Source organism: Notolabrus celidotus, chromosome 7, assembly GCF_009762535.1.
Source record: "Notolabrus celidotus isolate fNotCel1 chromosome 7, fNotCel1.pri, whole genome shotgun sequence".
Lineage (NCBI taxonomy): Eukaryota > Metazoa > Chordata > Actinopteri > Labriformes > Labridae > Notolabrus > Notolabrus celidotus.
Window position 1 is genome coordinate 37958519 of NC_048278.1, and position 23769 is coordinate 37982287.

The 23769-nt window shown below is 44.3% G+C and overlaps 1 protein-coding gene across 1 annotated transcript; it reads left to right on the top strand.

Moving 5' to 3' along the window:
• Positions 1–174: 174 nt before the first annotated feature.
• LOC117815623 (protocadherin Fat 4-like) lies at positions 175–23635 on the top strand. Its single transcript, XM_034687432.1, has 33 exons — positions 175–192; positions 838–1026; positions 1185–1282; positions 1371–1532; positions 3400–3582; positions 3883–3959; positions 8270–8338; positions 8426–8589; positions 8736–8783; positions 8862–8951; positions 9902–9988; positions 10089–10196; positions 10282–10395; positions 10556–10649; positions 10738–10856; positions 10989–11162; positions 11237–11365; positions 11509–11664; positions 11751–11931; positions 14698–14831; positions 14956–15903; positions 17207–17332; positions 17513–17764; positions 17843–17941; positions 18099–18271; positions 19162–19313; positions 19515–19822; positions 20178–20288; positions 20615–20803; positions 20987–21084; positions 21173–21334; positions 22780–22962; positions 23267–23635. The coding sequence occupies exons 1-33, from the start codon at positions 175–177 to the stop codon at positions 23361–23363; spliced, it is 5292 nt and encodes a 1763-aa protein (XP_034543323.1). The 3' UTR covers positions 23364–23635.
• The last annotated feature ends 134 nt before the right edge of the window (positions 23636–23769 follow it).

The window sequence follows — 23769 nt, forward strand, 5'->3', positions numbered from 1 at the left end:
GGAATGTTTTTTGTACGTCTTGGCCTGATAGATATTGGGGGGGGGGAGTCATGCATGTAGTAGGTTGAACCGTGATGAGGAGGTACCTTGTTGGAAGGAAGGGGGCACTATTGAGCCCGTTTTTGGGAGTTTTTGCACTGGACCACCAAAATATGTAAATTTTCGCCAATCTTGATGAGTGTGCCAAGTTTGGTGAGTTGAAGGATCCAAAAAGGCAATTTACTTTGGTAGGTGGAAAGAAAGAAAGAAAGAAAGAAAGAAAGAAAGAAAGAAAGAAAGAAAGAAAGAAAGAAAAATCCTTAAGGTTACAAGAGGGCCTTTGCCGACCTTGTCGGTGCTCGGGCCCTAATGATGCAGATTAGTCCAAAGTCCAAAGTCCAGCTTTGTCAGGTCTGTCCTCAAGAGGAGAAGAAAACTACGTCTACAATGTTTGTTTGTTGAATGGAGGTCTATGAAAGAGAATTAGAGACACTGATGTTTTATTAGCTCTGACCTTCTTCACAGAATGTTCCATTTGTTCTCAGAATTCTGACATCATCAAAGACAGAACTCTGACATCATCAAAGACAGAACTCTGACATCATCAAAGACAGAACTCTGACATCATCAAAGACAGAATTCTGACAGAATTCTAGAACTCCTGCTGTTGCTCTCCATTCAGACTGATTTTCCTGCTGACACCTGATTGGTCAATAGTCCTCAGACTACAGACAGAGACCAGAACCCTCCCCTTATAAAACCCAGACCCTGAGCTCAGATTCTACATTTCTACATAGAATCTGAGTCAGCTGATCGTGTCCGGCTGAAGTCTTCTGGTCTTGTCTCTGACTCCTCCAGGCTTCAGATCTTGACGTCGGTGAAGAGTGTCAGCTGGTCTACAGTCTGTCAGACAGGCAGTACTTCGATATAGATCCGTCCTCAGGTGAGGTGTACGTGGTGTCAGCAGTGGCTCTGGCCGGACAGTCTGTCACCCTGCAGGTGAAGGCCACAGACCCCAGAGGACTCCATGCTACGACCAAGGTGGAGGTGAGTGTGTGCAGGAGGAAGGGAGGAGGAAGGGAGGAGTAAAAAGAGGAGGATACAGATTTATTCACACTTTTAGAAAGGTAAGAAGAAGCTTCATCAAGAGAAGACTGAGCCAGAAGAGGAAGAACCTCCTAAAAGCTGCTCTCTTCTGCCCCCAGGTGGAGGTGCAGGGAGGTGCAAGCAGCAGTGACGTGGTCGTCATCTCCCTGAACCGGCCCGCCAACACGGTGGAGGAGAAGATTGCAGAGACGGAGAAGTAAGAGGAGCCCAGCTCATGATTCATTTCTTGTTATCTGTTCCTCTTGTCGTCTCTCTGTTCATGTGTTTCATGTTCTTCCTCTCAGGTCTTTGAGCTCAGTTCTGAACTGGACCGTGATCATCATCGAGGTGTCTTCTGCAAACGGAGGATCATCAGAGTCCAGATCTGTGACAGCAGAGACCAAGACTTTAGTCAGCTTCATCAGTGAGGACAAGGAGGGGGTGGTTTCCTCTGAAGAAGTCACAGAGTAAGAGATCTAGAACATTTATTTTATTAACACAGCAGACACCTTACAGTTAATGATGTGAAAACAAACTGGCTCCAGCTTTAACATGCAAGGATTTTCTACTTTCCTTTTTAGAAATCTGAACATTGTTTTGAATCATTTGAATACTCAAATACTTGTAAACGCACTCAGTGATGTCACCCATTGGTCGCCATATTGGAAATGCTGACTCAAACTAACTTTTGATCTACCTGAACACACGTGGTAAGACCTTTAATTATCTGTAGTTTACGGCTTACTTTGAGTACAACTTGAGAAAGAGACAAAGACAACATGTAGTCTGTGTGAACGCCATGACGGCACGAGCCACAACACGCTGGAACCTTCAGCCGACACATTCCCTGTCTGAAGCTGACCTTAGAGGAGGGAGACAGCTTCCTGTGGTGGTTCCCACGCTCCAAAATAGTGCTCTGTTGACTTTTGTGATGTGGTTTCCCGATGATATCAGTCTGTTTAGCTGCACCTGTAAGCTTAGCTTGTAGGTGTTAGCTCAAACTCAAAGTATTTCAGTGATATTTGACCTCTTTTTGACACAAAGTGTAAATAACTTTTAAATAATATTTCTGTCTTGATGACTGTCTTTAAAAAAACTAAGTATTGATATTGCACTTAAAAAACATACAGTAATACCTTGTAACTCATTGGTTCATATTAGGGAGTGGTAGTTGTTCTTTATGCTGGTTGCCAGCTGTCGTTATACGTAGGTAAGACAAAGAAGAAGCAGCAGCAGAAGAAGACTCAGTAACCAGCTAGCTAGCCCTGAGTGAGGGACTCAATAAAAACGGTTGTCTCGCCTGTTCTATCAGAAGTTTCTATCCCAGGGCTTCAGGTTACTTTATTTGTACCAGCAGGTAAACTTGTTTTTCAGCCAATGTTAGGTCATTACAGAATTACAAGACAGAACAAACTAATGTGCAAAACATGCTAAAATATCCTAAACCTAATGTAACAATAAAAATGATAAAATCAATAGACATGATAAAATGATAAAAGTGCTAAAGGTTCCCTTCAAAAGGCATATCAGAAAATAATCAAAAAATAAAAACTATAAAATCAAATGAATAAATAAGAAAATCTGGACTTAAGTTTTAAAATTGGAGTTTGAGTCTAGATGAGAAGGGAAATGCTGTGGCTTGTTCAGCTCAGTAATAGCAGCAGGAACAAAGCTTTTGTTTTCTGGTGATGCAGATAAAACATAACTTTGAACATCATTAGAAATGGATAATGACATGTAAGTAAGTCAATTATATTTATAAGTAAATTTAAAGAAGTAACATGTTGCTCAACCTTTGTCTTCCCTTTTTTTAATTTGACTGAAAATGTTGTTTTTTCTAAGTTTACTGTAAACATTGCAATAATATCATTAATGTGGGTTTTTATGGCCTGATATTTGTAAGATTGAAACTCATTATTCTATTATTCAGTCATTATTTCCATCGTGGCTGCAGCAGGAAGCAGAGGCTTAACTACGGTGTCCTGAAAGGGACAAAATAGCAGGAGAATAATAAAAACACAAACACATTAATTGTAGAACTTATTTGTATTGCATTAAAACTGACAGCCCTCTTAACATGTTTTAACACCTGTGGTCAAGATGTGAAGTTTGTCACAATGACAGGTCTACAACAGACCAATGCTTTGTGTTTTGGTTCTTAAAACTGGAGCAGATTCAGTCCTGACTAATCAAATCAAAACTTGGTGTTTGGGACGAGCTGCTGCTCTGCGACAGGGTTTGGAAACATTATTTAGAAGAAGCATGTCTTCAAACAGAAGCACAAAGACATGTTTTAGACTGAACCTGACCTCTGACCTCTGTGTGATCCCTCAGGAAGCTGCAGAGCCAATCAGCTGCTGTGACGGAGGAGCTCGTCAAAGTGTATGGGGAGGGGCTTAAGTTTGCCGTAGAGAGCGAGCCTCTAAGCCCCGCCCCCTACCTGGACGCTTTCATCTCTGTGATGGTCCTGTTTGCCCTGAGCTTGCTGGTTATAGTTGCTTTAGTAGTCCACAAAAGGTGAGATCAGAGGTTGATTCTGTTCATTGTCATAAGATGGGATTTATTATTAATATATCACTTTTATGTAAAGCTGGGCATAAACATCAGTACTGTCTGACAGTCTGGTGGTTACTAGCTTTGTTACCTTTAGGAAGTGGTTGATTTTTCTAGATTTTGTTTTTAGGTTTTGTTAGTTGTAAGTGGATTAACATTCATGATAATGCAATAATGCATGGTACATAAGTGGAATAAACACCAAACACATGAATTCTGCAAAGATTTCTGCCAGATTTCTAAACCTCTCTCTCTCTCTCCCAGGTTTTCGAGGTCGGACTGGAGAAATAGATCCATCCGTTTACCCCCCAACTTTCAGTCGCCTACAGAGAGACAGCAAAGTACCACTTGTTAACCATTCACTGCTTCAGCTTCAACAGGAACTTTTGTTTTATTATATTCAGACTGTATCAAAAGGTTATTCTGAATCTTTCATGCTCATGATTAACAGATCTTCACTTTTTTCTGAGGTTTTAGAAACGAGTTGATCCATCTGATCCAACTGTTTAATGGAGCTAAGTTAAGAAAAAAAACTTTCATATTCACTGAAAGTTTTGTGTTATTTTTACAGTCTGCAGTGAAACTGTTTACTGTTTCTTATTCAACAAACCAAATGTTTTAATTTGGATTATATTACTTTTGTTTTCCATCCATTATCTTGACCGCTTATCCCGTTAGGGGTCACGGGGGGCTGAAGCCTATCCCAGCTGGCTTCAGGCAGAAGGCAGGGTACACCCTGGACAGGTCGCCAACCTATCACAGGGCTAACACAGAGAGACAGACAACCATTCACACACACACTCCCACCTACGGGCAATTTAGAGTGATCAAGGTGATCAAGGCTCCAGGTGAGCATGTTTTTGGACTGTGGGAGGAAGCCGGAGTCCCCAGAGAGAACCGACGCATGCACAGGGAGAACATGCAAACTCCACACAGAAAGGCACCTGCCCAGCCAGGGATTCAAACCAGGAGCCTTCTAGCTGTGAGGCAACAGTGCTACCCACTGCACCACCGTGCAGCCCACTTTTGTTTTCATACACTGTAATGTTTTGTCCAGACATAGAATGTGTTTTATTTTATTTTGAAAACCCACAGCTAAAGCCTGTGGTGCATTGTACCTACGTCACAGCTGTAAACCATCTTCATGGGTTTGTTGGTGCTCTCTTCCTGTGAACATGATGTAGTAAATGTACTTTTTGTTGTATAAAATTCGTGGTTGTACTGCTCTGCAGATAATTTGATCGGTAAAGCTAGCTGCTAACGGTTAGCGGTGTATGTGACAGATATGTTAATCCTTTTCTCTAGTTTGAGCGGGAACAGAAACATGACTGGTCTCTCTTCAGGTCTTAATAACTGTGGTTTTATGTTTTTGTCCCATATTGTGGAAATGTTTAAAATAAATGTCTGAAAACTTCATTGAGATTTAAATTGGTAGCTGCTAGCTGTTAGAAGCTATTCTGTGTACTTGAGAGGTTTGTTCTCTCTCTACCACCAGATGGCAGCAGAGCCTTAATTATTATTATTATTTAGTTGAATATAAGGTGAAAGGGAGCTTTAGACTGCAGCTATATTGATTTGAAGTTAGGAACTCATGTTGTCAAATTGATCTGTAAACAGTCATTGTAAATAAGTGCATGTGTTGTTGATAGTAACTCAGTATGACAAAGTCTAAAATGTGTTTTCTAACTTTTATATTATCTTTTTTTCTGAATTGAATGAACTTGTATTTTTCTGTACTCATTGTTCCACTACACAGTCACCATACGACAATAATAAACGATCTTATGATGTGGTTCAAACAGGAACAGATACACGGCTGGTTTCTCTTCCATTCTAAAGAACTGTGGTCGTCTGTTTTTGTCTCATGCTGCAGAATTAAACTGAGCGCTCTTTCCATATCGTCTTGTGAACTGCGGGGATCTGCTCCAGTTACTGACAAAGGTTTTCACAACTTACAGGATAACCCGGCCTCCTCACTCCTGTTTGTTCCTGTTCACATAAAACACAGGTAGCGTCCAAGCGGCAACCTCCAGTCTCAAATTGTACCGCCCATGCAGAAGTGTCAAAAACTGCAGTTCATCGAGTGTCCGCTTGAGGCTGGCTTTGGAAGTACAGGAAACCACATAGACACCCATTCAAAGAAGACGATCTTTACAGCAGAAATAAACATGTTTACAGCCTGGTTCAAAAACAGTTTAGGTCTGAAGAACTCATTTCTCTATCGGCACACACTGAACGGGGGATTAAATTTTTTTCTAACTCAATGGTTCAGAAAATATTAGGAGTACGAGTTTTGCCCAAATAAGGACATGTCTGACTTGATTGACAGGCGGGAACACATAGCTGTTGGCTAGGAGGCTCAAACTCCGCCTCTTTACGTCAGACTATGCCTGGTTGAGTTCAGCATTTCCAATATGGCTTCCGCCGACCATTGGCTTCAAAACAGCGCTCAGGATCAGATGGGTGACGTCACGGATACTACGTCCATTATTTATACAGACTATGATCTGAATCAACGGTTAGGAAACAAAACGTTATCGACCGTCACTGAGAAAGCTTCTCCAAACAGCGTGCGGCGCTGTCGCTTGATATAGACGTCATCACTGGGTCACCGGATGGTCCCGCCCATCGCCGGAACAGTAATAAATATTTCAAAAATAAAGAAAAGACCAAGACAATAGATAAAAACTTAGATGGAATCAGAATAGATTTTTTAAAAGAAATGGATGAAAAATATATTTTATATAATTACTTTATGAAAAAAAGAAATTATTCTACAAATAGCAAGTCCCTGAGTCCCTGAGTCCCTGAGCTCCCTTGTCTCGTAGGTTCCTCTGGATCTCTGCTGCTGTGGACGTGGTCCAGACTCCAGCTGCTACAACTACTACTATCCGTCTCCCCACTATCATCTCTCTCTCTCTCTTCATCTCCCTCTATCCCTCTCTCCAACACGGTCTCAGATTCAGATGTGTGTCTAACATGAGTCTGGTCCTGCTGGAGGTTTCTGCCTGTTAAAGGAAGTTTGTCCTTGCCACTGTAACTTGCTAAATGCTGCAAAGTGCTCTGCTCATGGTGGATTAAGATGAGATCAGACTGAGGGGACTGGATCTGATCCGGTCTTGGTGTTGGGTCTTTGTTAATAGACCATAGAGTACGGTCTAGACCGGCTCTGTTTGGAAAGAGTCTTCAGATATTGGTTGTTGGGATTCGGCGCTATATAAATAAAGATTGATGATTGATTAATCTCTGACGTGCTGTTGGTGTATAACTTTATAACCCCTCATTAATCTAAAGTACAAAGAGCGAGGTGAAGCTTCTTAACACCTGTGATCCAGGTGATCGCTTCAGATTCGATTTACAGGTTTAGAGAAAACAGAGTGGATATGGAGACCGGTGGTTCGACTCGATATGGTCTCCTGGTTGTTTTCTTCATTTGTCTGGGAGTGATTTCTGGAAATCCTATCGGTGAGTGGAGTGACTGTATTATTGACGGGAACAAAGAGGGTTTTGGACTATAATGGTCTCGGACTGCTCTGAATAAAAGGTTTTCAGTACTTTTATATGATGGCTTCAGTATTTAAGATGTTAAGTCAGTCAGTCATGGATTTCTTTGTACAGCCATGATTCCTGAAATGTTGAGACACTGTAAGATGTTGATGAAAACAGATTTTGATGGTAAACAAATTATTTAAAGAGTGCAGAGAAAACATATCAAATGATGAAACTTCATGATTGTGTGATTGTTCCATGAAAAACTTTAAATTTGATGGAGGCGACATGTTTCAAAGAGTTAGTACAGGGACAATAAAACAGGTTAAAAGTTGTGTTTAAAAACGCCCAGAGGAACGTCTCTGAACTACTGAGGTTAATAATCAACAGATTAACTGTTTATCTGAACTCCAGAGGGGCAGAGTCCATCAGAATCACAGTTAATTACTATTATTAAACTGGCCTGCTGTAGTCCTGACTTATCACCCATTGAAAACATTAGCTCATAATAAAACTGAAAATACGACAAAAGTCAATAAAATCAAGTGGAAAAGTTCCATCTGTAAGAAACAAGATCAAAAAACATGACTAGTGAAGACCCTGTGATTACTGTGACGTGTAAAAGAAGAGCTGATGAACAGAACCTGTACCAACTTTTTAGAAGCGTTGCTGAAATCTAATTTAAAATGAACGTACCTTAACGTATCTAAACTAAATTTTTCAGATTCAACATTTGATAAGTCGTCTTTGAAGCATTTGGGATTAAAAGTTTTTTTCAACATTTTAAACAGAGTCCCAACTCTTATGGAATTGGGGTTTCACATCGTTTTCCTCCTGGCAGCCCACAGAGTGAAGAGATGAACCAATCCTTCTAATTTTTTGCTCTCCTTTGGGCTATGATTTGGAAATGTTGCAATATTTTGTTAATTTATAAAAAGTTTAATTGTGTGTCATGGAAATTTAAATGTACAGGTTGAGTGGCGTATCTGTATCAGGGTCTAAATTATATATCAGTGGTGCTGTTGTCCCTTGGTAGTCTTGGACTTTAGACAGTGTTCTTTTAAATAAACAGACAGTCAGACACCCTGTGTGTTATTTATTTACTGTAGTTTGGGTAAACCTTCATTAATATCTGCTGACTTGTGTTTCTCTGCTTCTCAAGGTACTTCAGTCATAAATTGTAACGGTGGTAGTGAAGCGGTTGTGGGTGTAGTGGATGAAGGATATGTAGGTAAGTGTTCATTTTAAATTTCAGATGCAGTGTGTTTTATATTCATTTAAATCAAGTCGACCTCACAATGCTCCCATGATGCTTCAGGGGACGTGGAGTTGTTTACTGGGATCACTGCAGGAAGTGGTGTGCAGCTGGTCCCCCACATCTCCGATGAACACCTGGAGTATCTGGAGCTGAGCTTCACGCTCGGGGACACTAGTGCGACTGTTCGCACCAAGAAGCCGCTGGACGCCGACACACTGACAGGCGTGAGTCAGGACAGATTTGACAGATCGTCTTTATCCAAATACATGTTCTACCTGGTTCATGTTTTAATGACAGCAACACATCCTCTGTGTACGTCCTGCACTGTCTCCAGTAAACTCCTGAAATCTCCTGTGTTCATTCCTTACAGATTGCCAGAACCTTGTATTACTCTGTCATGTGTGACGGTGTCATTAAGGTGGGTAAAATGTGACATTTTCAGTCTTCACAAACAAAACAAAACAAAGCATTTCAAGTCTTATTTGTGCTCTTTCAGTTTAACAACACCAGGACACTACAGGTCAACGACCTGAATGACAATGGTCCTGTATTCACAGAGAACCACTACAGCATCGACGTCTCTGAGGTAAGTCAGAGTGAAATAAACATGAATTATTTAACTGACTAAATTACACCCTGACAGGGAGTTCAACACTTTGAGGGGTAACTGAAAAACAGGGTTTTCCACCTCTGCATTGCACCCTCCCTTCTCAAATAGCATCCCCGCCCACTCAGATCAGTTCATGGATGATGAGGTTAGAAACTGAGAGGCTGCAGATCTTCCTCAGAGGCGAAGTTTCTGATTTCAAAACCTTGCCTAAAAGACTAGGACATGTAAGCAGCAAAAAAATACCACCATGGAACCTTTAAATCAATTGATTGGTTTTTTTGAATTTCTTTAAGGTTGAATTATAAACATTTTAGTTACTATTCAACACTGATACCCAAAGGACTCTCTTGGTGGAAACCAACCAAGTATGAAGCATACTCTCTTGTTTTCTGCAACAATCGACTGCTCTTCCGATGGTTTTAACCTCACAGACAGCGCTACACTGGAGTTATGATCCAAACTATTATTTTAGCAATAGGCCCTTGGCTTTAGTCTGTCAAAAGCAGCTTTTCATTCAAAGCCCTCTTTTATATCTGCTGCAGCTAGCCAGCTAGTTAAGTTTAGACTTGCTCCATTTTTTAAGTTGAACAAAACTCCTGAAAATATACCAAATGTTCAAAGTGATCTGCATGTGTGAACTCAAACAGCAAAGTCTTGATGTTTTTATAATGCATCAAGTATAAACCTGAAAGAGTGACACATAACAAGATGAATAAAATCTAAGGTTGAAGAAGGAGAATCATTTTCACAACCACGACAGTGAAGCTGTCTGCACATCCGTCTGTTTACACGTAGCATTGATGTAAATGTAACACTGTCGTCGTAGCGCCGTCCATCATGATGTAAACGTTACACTGAGACTCCAGCAGCATGACTTTGATGTCATGTCCTCCCGAGAATCATTCAGCATCTTCGTCTTCTTTCAGGCGACACAACTGGGCACTGAAGTTCTTCGTGTGACCGCTGTGGACGCCGACAGCGCCCCAGAAAACAACAGACTCACATATTCCTTTGTAAGTGGATGTACCCGTGTCTTAAATGTTCTCTGTGCATCATGATGAGAAAGGACGTTTCTCTCTATGTGTAAAACTAACGGCATCTCTCTTCCCCAAGACGCCAGCTTCAGAGGACTTTACGTTGACTGACTCCGGGGCTTTTATTTTGAAGAGACGGCTGAACTACAATTTAGTCCAACAGTATAACTTCGTTGTGACGGCTCAGGTAGGAAACAGCACTGACGCCAGATATCTGGAGTTTGTTTACCTGTGTGTTTGTTTGTTTATTTGTTTGTTTGTTATCCCTTCAGGATGTCGGGGGCTTGAATGACTCTGCCACCGTGGTGATAAACGTGGTGGACTTTGACAACTTGAACCCTTATTTCAGTCACAGCATTTACAGAGCCATGATCCCAGAGAACCAGGTGAGTCCCTGAACCGTATCCTTCAGTCTCTCAGAGGTTTGAACATTTTGTCTTCAGACTTCTCATCAAATAGAGATTTACTGTTTGGTTGGCTGTGCTTTAAAATAAATGTGACCTTCAGAATCTTTCCTTCACCTCTCTGTGGATGTGTTTGTTTCAGGTCGGGCCTTTTGGCAGCATCGAGCCGGAGCCGATAAAGGCTCAGGACGGAGACACTGGGATCAACGTGACGGTGTCCTACAGAATCAGTTCAGGTAAACACCAAGAGACCTCAGCTTTAGACTCAGCTCAGAGCTTTACTGGAACAAGAAATATGTAGTTAAGATTATTTGATCTTTTTAGTCTCTCCGGACGAGTACGAGGGAAACTTTGAGATCGACTCCAGCAGTGGAGTTGTGTCTGTGCTGACTGCGTTAGACAGAGAGGAGATAAACACCAGAGTGATCTCTGTCAGCATCAAGGTGAGCTTTCTTTAATATTTGATCAGAAGACAGCAGTCATCTCACGGGGTTAAAGTAATGTTGATTAAAAAGCTGATGTGAGTTTCTACCGTTCAAACTGAATCTCTTATTATTGATCATCACTAAATCCAGGCGGCTCAGACAGACGACAGCTTGAAGACGGCAGACGCCGTGGTGTCTGTGACTGTTGAGGACGTGAACGATAATCCTCCAGAGTTCAGCCAGCCGGACTACTCCGTAACACTTCAGGAGAACTCTCCTGCCGGTGCCGTCGTCTTTAAAGCCACCGTCAGCGACCCGGACGAGGTAGATATCACCTGAGACCAAACACACTGAGAGAAGGTTACAGTCTTTAAGGGATCTGTGCTCCTCTTCCTCAGGGAGGATTTGTTGGAACATTACGGGTCCTTCCAGAGTCCGCTCCTTTCTCTGTGGATGCTGATGGGACAGTTCGAGTGGAGAACTCCTTAGCTCTGGACCGAGAGACCGCTGAACTCATCACATTTCAGGTTAACAGGATCAAAGACAGGACACGAATATGTGCCGTCTTTTTGACCTCTGGACAAATTTAACCAACAAGCTCTGAAAAGAACGTGTTCAGGCGTCTGAATCTGTTCCTGTTGACATCGTAAGCTCTGTTTTTTATCCACAGATTGAAGCCAGGGAGTCAGAAACACCAAACAATGTTGTACTGGCAGAAGTCAACGTCACTCTCTTGGATGAGAACGACAACAGTCCAGTGTTCAGCAGCAACACGTACGAAGGAAACGTGTTCGCTAATCAGACAGTGGGTTTGCTGCTGGTCCAGGTAAGTCCTAAAAAACTGTTCAGTGGTAGTTCTATCTAATTGATAGAAGAGCTCTTAAGATGCTGTTTTTATTTGTTCTCTCAAAGGTTAAAGCAGAAGATGCGGATGCTGGCCCAAACGGCCGAGTCAAATACTCCATTGTGTTTGGAAACAACGACGGTTACTTCTCAGTCGGAGAGGACAGCGGAGAGATCACGCTGGCTAAAACCATTCCTCTGGTGGAAAACCAGATTCTGGAGTTTCCTCTTTACATAACGGCCAGAGACGGTAAATCTGAACACCTTTCAAGGGGGTTGGGTACGTAGGAGGCCGGGTGGAGGTCCGGGTATTAGACCTGGGCATGCTGCTCCCCGGCAGCATAGACGGGTTTTTGGAATGTGGAACATCATCTCGCTGGTAGGGAAGGAGCCGGAGTTAGTGCGGGAGGTGAAGAGGTACCAGCTAGATATAGTTGGGCTTGTCTCCACGCATTGCTCGGGCTCGAGCACCAAACTCCTGGAGAGGGGCTGGACTCTCTCCTATTCCAGAGTCTCTCAGGGGGAGAGGCGCCAGGTAGTTGTTGGGATACTTAAAAGCCCTTGCCTGAGTGCCTCAGTGTTGGAGTCTACCTGGGAGAACGAGAGGGTTCGCCTCCTTGTGATTTAAGGTAGGAGGAGGAAGGCTCTGTCTGTTATTTGTGCATATGCACCAATTGGAAGTTCGGAGTACACGACCTTCTAGGAGTCTCTGGGTGGGGTTCTGGAATGGATCCCAGCTGGGGTCTCCATTGTTGTTCTGGGGAACTTCCACGCCAACATTGGCATTGCAGGAAACACCTGGAGAGGGGTGATTGGGAGGAACGGCCTGCCCGATCTGAACCCGAGTGGTGCTGTTACTGGACTTCTGTGCTAGCCATGGACTGTCAATAACGGACAACATGTTTGAGCAAAGGGTGGTTCATAAGTGTACCTGGTACCAAAACCACCCAAGGCTAAAGATCAATGATCAACTTTGTAGTGGTACCATCTGATCTGCAGCTGTATGTCTTGAACACTAAGGTTAAGAGAGGAACAGAGCTGTCAACTGATCACCACATGGTGAGTACTGGGCATGTCTGGTGAAGGCCCCGGGAGTGGGGAGTCTTCAACTCCCACTTTCAGAAGGACTTCTTATGCATACGAGGGAGGTTGGAGACATGGAATCCGACGGGACCATGTTCAAAGCCTCACCTGTGAAGGTGGCTGCTAGAAGTTGTGGCCAGAATGCCATTGGCTGCTCAGGAAGGGAAAGCAGAGCTGGACCCAGGCTGTCTTCAGCAGGAATTGAGAACTGCGGACCAAGACTGAGGATATCATCAGGTGGTGGATGGAACACTTTTAGGAACTCCTTAGTCCAACTGACATGTCCTCTGAGGAGAAGGCCGAGTCTGAAGACTAAGGGGAAGCCTTGTCCATATCCTTGGCAGAAGTCGCTAAAGAAGTCCAAAAGTTCATCAGAGGCAAGGCGACAGGGGTGGATGAGATTCACCCTGAGAGGCTGAGGGCTCTAGGCATTGTTGGGGGTCTTGGCTGCCATGCCTCTTCAATGTCACATGGGGGTCTGGGACAATGCCTGTGGAGTGGCAGACCGCGTGGTGGTTCCCATTTTTAAAAAGGGGGACCGGAGAGGGTTCTTCAATTAATTCATTATCACACTTCTCAGCCTCCTAGGAAAAGTCTACTCCAGGGTGCTGGAAAGCAGGCTCGTGCGGAATTTCGAACTTCGGATACAGGAGGAACAATGCAGATTTCATCCTAGACACGGGACAGTGGACCATCTGAGGCAGTCCAGCACCCTTGCAAGGCTTCTGGTGGGGGAATGGGAGTTTGTCCATCCAGTATACATGTATTTTGTGTAGTTGGAGAAGGCCTACCATTGTGTCCCTCGTTGGCTCTTGTGGGAAGTCTCTGCAGGAGTATGGGGTTCAGTGACTGCTTCTACAAGCTCTCTGATTCCTGTATGACCAAAGTGAGAGTTGCGTCTGCATACTTGGCACAAAGTCAGACAAGTTCAAACTGCGTGTTGACCTCTGCCAGGGTTGCGTCTTGTCACTGATCCTGTTTGTTATTTTCATGGACAGGATCTCAAAGTGCAGTCAGTCATGCCATGTCCCCAACCTTCCCTGGGGAGGGTCTCCAGTTTGGGTGCCTCAGAATTTCATCTCTGCTTTTTGCAGTTGATGTGGTTCTCTTGGCTTCTTCAGGCTGGGACCTCAAACAGGCATGGGGCGCTTTTCAGCTGAGTGTGAAGCAGCTGAGATGGGAATCAGCACCTCCAAGTCTGAGGGCATGATTCTCGGATGGAAAACGCTGCATTGCTCTCTCTCTGGGTGTGGAGTCTTTGCCCCAAGTGAGGGAGTTTAATTATATCAGGGTCTTGTTTACAAGTGAGGGTAAAATGGGGCGTTAGATTGACAGGTGGACATGAGGGCGTTGTACCGGGCAGTTGTGGGGAAGAGAGAGCTGAGCCGTAAGGCAAAGCTTTCAGTTTACTAGTTGTCTATGTTCTAACCCTGACCTATTGTCATGAGCTATGGGTCCTGACTAAAAGAATGAGGTCATGAATACAAGTGGCCCAAATTCCTGGGTGGGTGAGCTCAGCCTTAGAGATGGGGTTAGGAGCTTGGACATCAGGAAGAAGCTCTGCCGTTGCTCCTTTGCATTGAGAGGAGTCAGTTGAGGTGGCTGATAAGGATGCCTCCCTTTAGAGGTGTTTCAGGCATGTCCAACTGGGATAAGGCCCCAGGGTAGACCCAGAACTTGTTTGGGGTATTTTATATCCCACCTGGTCTTGGAAGGCCCAGGATTCCCCAGATGGAGCTGGAAAGTGTTGGTGGCTCACACAAATGCAAGACCTAAACTGTAATGAGGGTAAATTGCGGCTACACTATCCGGGTGAATCAGGATAGTGTGGAGGAAATTACTTTACAGTATGTGTAACTCCAGAGAGACTTAAGTCAGGAGAAGAGTTACAGCACTTCAGATGTTTCCATTTTCTTCTCCACCTCTCCTCTAGAGGGCGTCATACCACGCTTCACCACAGCAAAGGTGAACATTCAAGCTCATGGTAACTCCAAACCTCAGTTTTTACAAAGGGTCTACCACGGCACCATAGAAGAAGAGCAGGACCCAGGAGTTTTGATTGTCAGGGTGAGTCTGTAAGAATGGTCACGTCTCTGAGGAGATGTTGATGTCTTCAGTTTCTCCAACTTGTTCAGAGGACGGAAAGTAACTCCTTCTTTTAACATCCCGCTCTTCTTCTTCACGTGTTCAGGTGAACTTCTTCGCAGCAGGAGAGATCCCCGTGACTCTCACAGTCGATACAGACGCCGACAAGTTCGCCATCTCCCCTGAAGGAGAATTGACCACCAAGGTGAAGCTGGACTACGATGAGTCTTCACACAACTACTCTGTGGGAATCTCCATCTCTGACGGCACCCACAGCGACAGTGCCGTGGTGGAGGTGCAGGTGACTGACGTCAATGATAACAGTCCTGTTTTCAGCCCCAGCTCCGTCACAGAGTCAGTCCCAGAGGACGCAGAGGTAGGATCCAACGTGACTGCTGTTCCAGCTACAGACAAAGACAGCGGCTTCAACAAGGAGCTCAGATACTCTTTAAGAGGAGGAGAGGGGAGGTTCTCTGTGGATCCTCTGTCTGGGATGGTGAGTGTGGCAGCTGGACTGGACAGGGAGACCAAAGCAGAGTACCAACTGCTCGTGGTGGCTGAAGATCAGGGGCGCCCGACCAGGTCTGCCACAGCCACGCTGCTGGTCCGAGTGTCCGACATCAACGATAACGCCCCCGTGTTCTCAGCGGCCGAGTATCAGGCTGAAGTGTTGGAGACGGAGTCAGTGGGTACGAGCCTGCTCACCCTAACAGCTGGAGACCCCGATGAAGGAGCCAATGGGAGAGTTAGTTTTAGTATCCTCCAGCAGAGTCCCTCATCAGACCCTGCTGCTTTTGAGCTGGACTCTTCCAACGGGACTCTGCGGCTGGCTCAGACTCTGGACTACAGCCGGGTGAAGGTGTACAGTCTGATAGTTCAGGCCTCTGATGGAGGGATTCCCTCTCTCACGGGGAACAGCTCTGTGGTGGTGAGGGTAAAAGACGTGAACAACAACCCTCCTGAGTTCAGTCAGGAAAGATACGACGTAGCGGTCTCTGAGAACCTGCCCAGTGGAGCGTCCATCCTGACCCTGGAGGTCACTGACAGAGACGAGGTGAGTAAGATAAGATAAGATAAGATACTTCTTTATACGCCCTACAATGGGGAAATTCATGGAGTTACAGCAGCAAACAAGAAGGTGTACAGAACAAGAATTTCAACAAGAATCTATATATAGAAAAGAAATGTCCATCAGAGACGACAGCTTGGCCATAATCCTCCTGTCAGCCACCACCTCCACAGGGTCCAGGACTGAGCTGGCCTTCTTCACCAGTTAGTTCAGTCTTGCTCTCCTGTATCCTGTCCGCCCACAGCAGGTGAAATCCTTCCAATGTGGCGTTCGTGTTAGCTCTGTTAGCATGATGCTACTCTACCAGTATTCCCTCTGGTACTGGGTTAGCTCATCCACCTTATCGTAGATAGATCTTACATTCCCCATAACGGTGGGTGGAAGGACAGGTCCATGTCGTCTTTTTTAGCTTGTGCCTCAGTACCAGCACGTCGTCCTCGCCTCCTTCTCCTCAGCTCACAGGGAACATCGGGCCTAGCATCGTTTAGCATCGACATGCTACGGCTAACAGCTGATCTCGTATGTATACAATGTTACCATGGTTAGACGCAGGATCTCCAGACACAGACAGGAACAAAAATAGTAAAAACACCCCTGCAAACGTAGCCAGTTTGGTGTCCATGGCCAACAAATGAGTCATTAAAAGTTATGACATGCTCCAAATACAAAGAGAACTAAACAGATATAAGAAGAACCAAGAGAGAGCTGCTGCAACAGACACTCAAGCGGCCCTAAGCAACAAAAAAACACACGCAGCCTGCACGTCACCCGTCTTCACTTTGGTAAATATTCTTCTTCTAGTCAATATGAATATGAAGTCTGTGGCTTCAAAGTACCCTGAAGTCTGAACCTCTGTTCAGGCTGTGCACACTCCAAGTTTGTTGCTTTGTCACTTCAAAGCCTCTCAAACATGTTGAATAAATCTTACCTAAAACACAGGATGAAAACATTTGTGCAATTGTTTCACATTTCAGCTTGCAAAATCACTGAGGGCTTAAATATCAGAACAAAAACAATGAAATTGTTGATTCATGTCAGGTCACAGAGGTCTGATATTCTCAGATGACTTCTTGGTATTTTAAAAACAAATAAGACTTCCTGCTGGACAGATTTTGTTACATTATGAAACCTTTAGAGGTGAGTTTGGACTTTGGCACCACGACTTCACGATCATATTCTTTAATAAGACATTTGAGTCTCTCTGAGCTCATCCTTCATGATTGTTTTCCAGTCACCTGATGCTCCCTCAGAGCGAACTCTGATTCACTGAGTCCATCTTCTTCTGCAGGGTGGATTCTCTCTCGGTTACTTCCTGTTTACCAGCGATACCTTCGACATTAACAAACAAGGCGTGGTCTCTCTGAGGAAGGACGTCAGCTTGGACAGAGAGACAAACAACAGCTATCAAATACAGGTACAAACTTTAAATCTTAAAGAGCACCAGACAAAATAAAACAGTATCTGATTTATTGGCTGTTCCTTTAATAGAACAGGGAACCAGCTGCAGACCCAGAGAAGCTACATTTAAAGCATCAGCAGAGATCTCTGGCACTAGCAGCTGGAGTCTGTTTCTTGATGTGGTTTCTGTGTTCAGGTGCGGGCGGTGGATCAGCCCACAGCAGGTCTGACATCCACAGCTCAGCTCAACATCACCGTCCTGGACTACAACGACAACGCCCCACAGTTCCCGGTTCTCCCAGACCCCCTACAGATCCTGGAGGGGAACTACTCCGAGAGAACTCCAGGAGAAGTTTTCACCATCCTGCCCACAGACGCCGACATCGGCCCCAACGGGGAGGTCACCGTCTCCCTCTCCTCGCCTCACCCGCTCTTCAGATTCAGAGAGGTGAGGCGGATCGAGAGGACGGTTTAGATACTCTCTGTACTTCCTGTTCGGCCTCTGACATCATGTGCTGTGTTTCAGGACGGGACGCTGCTGGCTGTGGGACCTCTGGATCGAGAGAGCAGGGAGACGTTTGAGCTTTTGGTGAAGGCCTCTGATAAAGGCCAGCCGCAGAGAGAGGTGAGAGGCCTTATTTTTTAAATCGCACAATGTTTTTAAGACGTTTTAGAGCTAACTGTGGAGAGATGCTGCTGAGGTGAAGACTTAAATAACATGATTTAAACCAGTCTGACCCTCCTTCACTGAAACACTTTTATGATCTGTCTCTGTGCACCAGACTTTCACCTCCGTCAGAGTGAGCCTCATCGACGTCAACGACAACACACCTGAGTTCAGCTCCAGCAGCTACGTCAGCAGCATCCTGCTTAAAGACGCAGAGGAGGGGAAAGAGCTGCTGAGGCTGTCCGCCTCTGACAGAGACTCAGGGAACAACTCACTGATCACCTACAGGTCAGTCCACAGTCAACATCATTACTATCAAAATGTAGGTGAAAGACTTGACATGTGCCACATTGAAAGAAAGCAACACAGCCTACATAGTGTATTAAGGGTGGCGGTCCATGATAACCCTTGGTCCTGCTGTTCAGTAACATGAGCTCCTCTACTCTGAGTCTGCATCCTAGATAGAAGGCTCCATTAATGAATCAGGTATCAGGAGGAAAAACAGTCTGTATGGAGAGAAACAGCAGGTGTTCTACAATTCTGACATCAAAGACAGAATTCCAGAATTCTGTCTTTGATGATGTCAGAATTCTGTCTTTGATGATGTCAGAATTCTGTCTTTGATGATGTCAGAATTCTGTCTTTGATGTCAGAATTCTGTCTTTGATGATGTCAGAATTCTGTCTTTGATGTCAGAATTCTGAGAACAAATGGAACATTTCGTGAAGAAGGTCAGAGCTAAAAAAAAACAAGGAAATCACAAGAACATCAGTTTCTGTTTCAGGTTCATACCGCTGAAGGAAGCCAGAGTGAAGCCTCTGTGAGGTTCACTATTTACAGTGAAACTGAGACTCACCACAAACAGATGAACAGCGCTTCTTTATGAACAATAAACCAAGAAAAGATGGTGTTTATTTTGCAGAAATATTTCGAGGTTGAAGTTTTCCTCACCTTACCAGGTGATTTCTCAAGTTGCTAATTTCTGCTAATCGCTAACTGTTCTTAGCTAACTCGCTCTGAAATCTAAATCAACATCAGACCAAAGCCACTGAGTTTTGAGTTTGGTCCACAGCTGACTCGAGGACAAACCGCCTCCTCCACCTCACAGCTGAAATTCCAGGTTTAGTTATGTTCCTTTAACATCCTGGCTCGTGTCCTCTCTCTCTCTCCTCTTGTAGTTTCTCTGAAGGAAGTTCTCCATATTTGGCCCTAAACAGCCAGACAGGAGCTGTGACTTTGACCTCTGACCTCGCTGACATCACTGAAGACATCACACTGGTGCTGACGGCCATGGCTGAAGACAACGGCCAGCCTCCGCTCAACTCCACAGGTCAGCCTGATGGCAGCAGTTTGACAAACATTGATGTTATTGAAGGTGGAAACATGACCATGGGACTTTTCTTTCTGTAGTGTTGTCAGACTTTTAGAATTCAGAATGACCTGAGGGAGATTGATATTAATATCTGTGTGTGTGTGTGTGTGTGTGTGTGTGTGTGTGTGTGTGTGTGTGTGTGTGTGTGTGTGTGTTCAGCCCGTGTCGTGGTGAATCTAAGGGTCATCAGTGTGGTGGAGGGCGTAGGCTTCAGGAACCCCACCTACAACTTCAGTCTGCCTGAGAACCTGCCTGAGGGGGCGACAGTGGGGACAGTCTGGGCCTCCTCAGGAAGTGACCTTTACGATGTTTCCTACGAGCTGAAGACCGACACCGACCTGTTCTCCATCAGCGCCGGGGGAGCCATCGTGACCAGAACCCCTCTGGACCGAGAGAAGCAGGAGTGGTACTTCCTGGACGTGGAGGCAGTGGACACCAGGACTCCCCCTACATCAGCCACAGCACTGGTACCATCTGTTTCCTTTACCAAAATAAAAGCTTTTTAAATACAGCTTTATTTTGTAGGTCATAGAAGGACAAACACAAACTGATCCTCCGACTTGATTTCATTTACAGAAACATCTTTAAACTTTGAACCAGCAGCAGAGTTCAGACAGTTTATATTCATCATTCATTCATTACTGTGAGAAACTCCTGAGATAACGGAGGGGAGGGTTGTTACGAGTGCTGAAAGGAGGGATGATGTCTTCTCTTTCTCCTCCTGACTCTTCTTCTCTTTCTCCTCCTGACTCTTCTTCTCTTTCTCCTCCTGACTCTTCTTCTCTCTCTCTCCTCCTGACTCTTCTTCTCTTTCTCTCTCAGGTCAGAGTTCAGGTCGGGGACGTGAACGAGCCTCCAGAGTTTTCCCCTGAAGATTATGAAGCTATGGTTTTCAGCATCGCTCCGTATAAAACGTCCGTTATCACAGTCAAGGTAAGCACACATACACACACACACACACACACACACACACACATACATACACACACACACTCTCTGACAGCGTCTGTTTACTTTTGTTCTAGAATTCTGTCTTTGATGATGTCAGAATTCTAGAACACCTGCTGTTGCTCTCCATACAGACTGTTTTTCCTGCTGACACCTGATTGGTCAATACTCCTCAGACCACAGACAAAGACCAGAACCCTCCCCTTATAAAACCCAGACCCTGAGCATAGAGTTCTACATTTCTACGTAGAATCTGAATCAGCTGATCGTGTCCGGCTGAAGTCTTCTGGTCTTGTCTCTGACTCCTCCAGGCTTCAGATCCTGACGTCGGTGAGGAGGGTCAGCTGGTCTACAGTCTGTCAGACAGGCAGTACTTCGATATAGATCCGTCCTCAGGTGAGGTGTACGTGGTGTCAGCAGTGGCTCTGGCCGGAGAGTCTGTCACCCTGCAGGTGAAGGCCACAGACCCCAGAGGACTCCATGCTACGACCAAGGTGGAGGTGAGTGTGTGCAGGAGGAAGGGAGGAGGAAGGGAGGAGGAAGGGAGGAGGAAGGGAGGAGTGAAAAGAGGAGGATACAGGTTTATTCACACTTTTAGAAAGGTAAGAAGAAGCTTAGGACAAGATCAAGCCAGATATGGAATTATCTCCCTGTATACCAAAGCTGCTCTCTTCTGCCCCCAGGTGGAGGTGCAGGGAAGTGCAAGCAGCAGTGACGTGGTCGTCATCTCCCTGAACCGTCCCGCCAACACGGTAGAGGAGAAGATTGCAGAGACGGAGAAGTAAGAGCAGCCCAGCTCATGATTCATTTCTTGTTATCTGTTCCTCTTGTCGTCTCTCTGTTCATGTGTTTCATGTTCTTCCTCTCAGGTCTTTGAGCTCAGTTCTGGACTGGACCGTGAACATCATCGAGGTGTCGTCTGCAAATGGAGGATCATCAGAGTCCAGATCTGTGAGAGCAGAGACGAGGACTTTAGTCAGCTTCATCAGTGAGGACGAGGAGGGGGTGGTCTCCTCTGAAGAAGTCACAAAGTAAGAGATAGATCAATAAAAACGGTTGGTCTGCTAGTTTTATCAGAAGTTTCTATCCCAGGGCTGGCGATGTGGATAAAACATAACTTTGAACATCATTAGAAATGGATAATTACATGTAAGTCAATTATATTTATAAGTAGATTTAAAGAAGTAACATGTCGCTCAACCTTTGTCTTCCCTTTCTTTAATTTGACTGAAAATGTTGTTTTTTCTAAGTTTACTGTAAACCTTGCAATAATATCATTAATGTGAGTTTTTATGGCCATGATAATTAAGATTGAAAATCTGATAATGGGACATTCATTATTACATTTTTCAGTATTTTTCAGCAGGGGGACACTGCAGAGGCTTAACTACGGTGTGCTAAAAGGGACAAAATAGCAGCAGATTGATAAAAACTAAAACACCTGGGGTTGTGGTGGCTTAGCGGTCCACATACAGAGGCAACAGTCCTCTACGCAGGGGTCGCCGATTCGATTCCCGGCCGGTCGATCCATTACCTGCGTGTACTCCCCCGCTCTCTACTCCCCACATTTCCTGTCTCTCTTCAGCTGTCCTGTCAAATAAAGGCAAAAAGACCAAAAATATATTTTAAAAAAATAATAAAACTAAAACACCTGTGGTAGAAAACTGGTGGGGGTTGTTGCTGTGCTGTGACAGGGTGTGGAAACCTTACTGGTTAAAACCTCAGACATCCTCATCAGTTAAGAGGAAGACATGAATCCATATGTGTTACACATTATTTAGAAGAAGCATGTCTTCAAACAGAAGCACAAAGCAGGGTTTAAAATTTTGGCACCCAAAAAACAGTGATTGGTTGGTGTTTTCCCAGGTTTACTCCGGCTGTAGATAGCAGCTCTTTTTACCTCTTTTTTAAGAACACATTATGTATTGATTACCATCAGGACATAAAGATCATTTTAACCAGTATGACAAAAAGTGGATCTAAATCTGATTACCAACCCCAGCTTAATGATTACTGACCAGCGTTCATTCTAATCGTCTCTTTTGCATGACAAAGTTAAGTGCTTATTAGATCATGAACTGCTCTGTAATGACCATGTGAAAGTAAACCGGATTATGCAAACTGCCCTTTGAGAAAAAAAGTCCAGGCGTGCATGTCTGTTTGACATCGACGCGCTGTCCCCTGGTGCTTGATCATATTATTTATTAAATGATTAGTTTAAAAATTGAATTAGTGATTTTCCGTGTTACCGTGTCGGTGTTTTTAGTGTTTTTAGTGTTTTTAGTGTTTTTAGTGTTGTATTACTGGTAAATGTAAGTTATTAAGCAGATATGGCTTTCAGAATGTATGTCCGACAGTTGTTCCATATGGCTGGAATCACTGGCTGGGTGGCCTACATAAAAAAATTCTACCATAAACTCTGACAAAGACACGTTTTAGACTGAACCTGACCTCTGACCTCTGTGTGATCCCTCAGGAAACTGCAGAGTCAATCAGCTGCTGTGACGGAGGAGCTCGTCAAAGTGTATGGGGAGGGGCTTAAGTTTGCCGTAGAGAGCGAGCCTCCAAGCCCCGCCCCCAATCAGGACGCTGCCATCGCTCTGGGCGTCCTGTTTGCCCTGAGCATGCTGGTTATAGTTGCTTTAGTAGTCCACAAAAGGTGAGATCAGAGGTGGATTCTGTTCATTGTCATATGATGGGATTTATTATTAATATATCACTTTTATGTAAAGCTGGGCATAAACATCAGTACTGTCTGACAGTCTGGTGGTTACTAGCTTTGTTACTTTTAGGAAGTGGTTGATTTTTCTAGATTTTGTTTTTAGGTTTTGTTAGTTGTAAGTGGATTAACATTCATGATAATGCAATAATGCATGGTACATAAGTGGAATAAACACCAAACACATGAATTCTGCAAAGATTTCTGCCAGAGTTCTAAACCTCTCACACTCTCTCTCTCTCAGGTTTTCAAGGTCAGACTGGAGAAATAGATCCAACCGTTTACCCCCCAACTTTCAGTCGCCTACAGAGCTACAGCCGAGTACCACCAAAAAACCCTAAAAACAGGAACTTTTGTTTTATCATATTCAGACTGTATCAAAAAGTTCTCATGAATCCTTCATGCTCACGTTCAACAAATCTTCACTTTTTTTCTGAGATTTCAGAAACGAGCTGATCCGTCATGGAACTGTTGAATGGAGCTAAGTTAAGAAAAAAAACTTTCATATTCACAGAAAGTTTTGTGTTATTTTTACAGTCTGCAGTGAAACTGTTTACTGTTTCTTATTCAACAAACCAAATGTTTTAATTTGGATTATATTACTTTTGTTTTCCATCCATTATCTTGACTGCTTATCCCGTTAGGGGTCACGGGGGGCTGAAGCCTATCCCAGCTGGCTTTGGGCGGAAGGCAGGGTACACCCTGGACAGGTCGCCAACCTATCACAGGGCTAACACAGAGAGACAG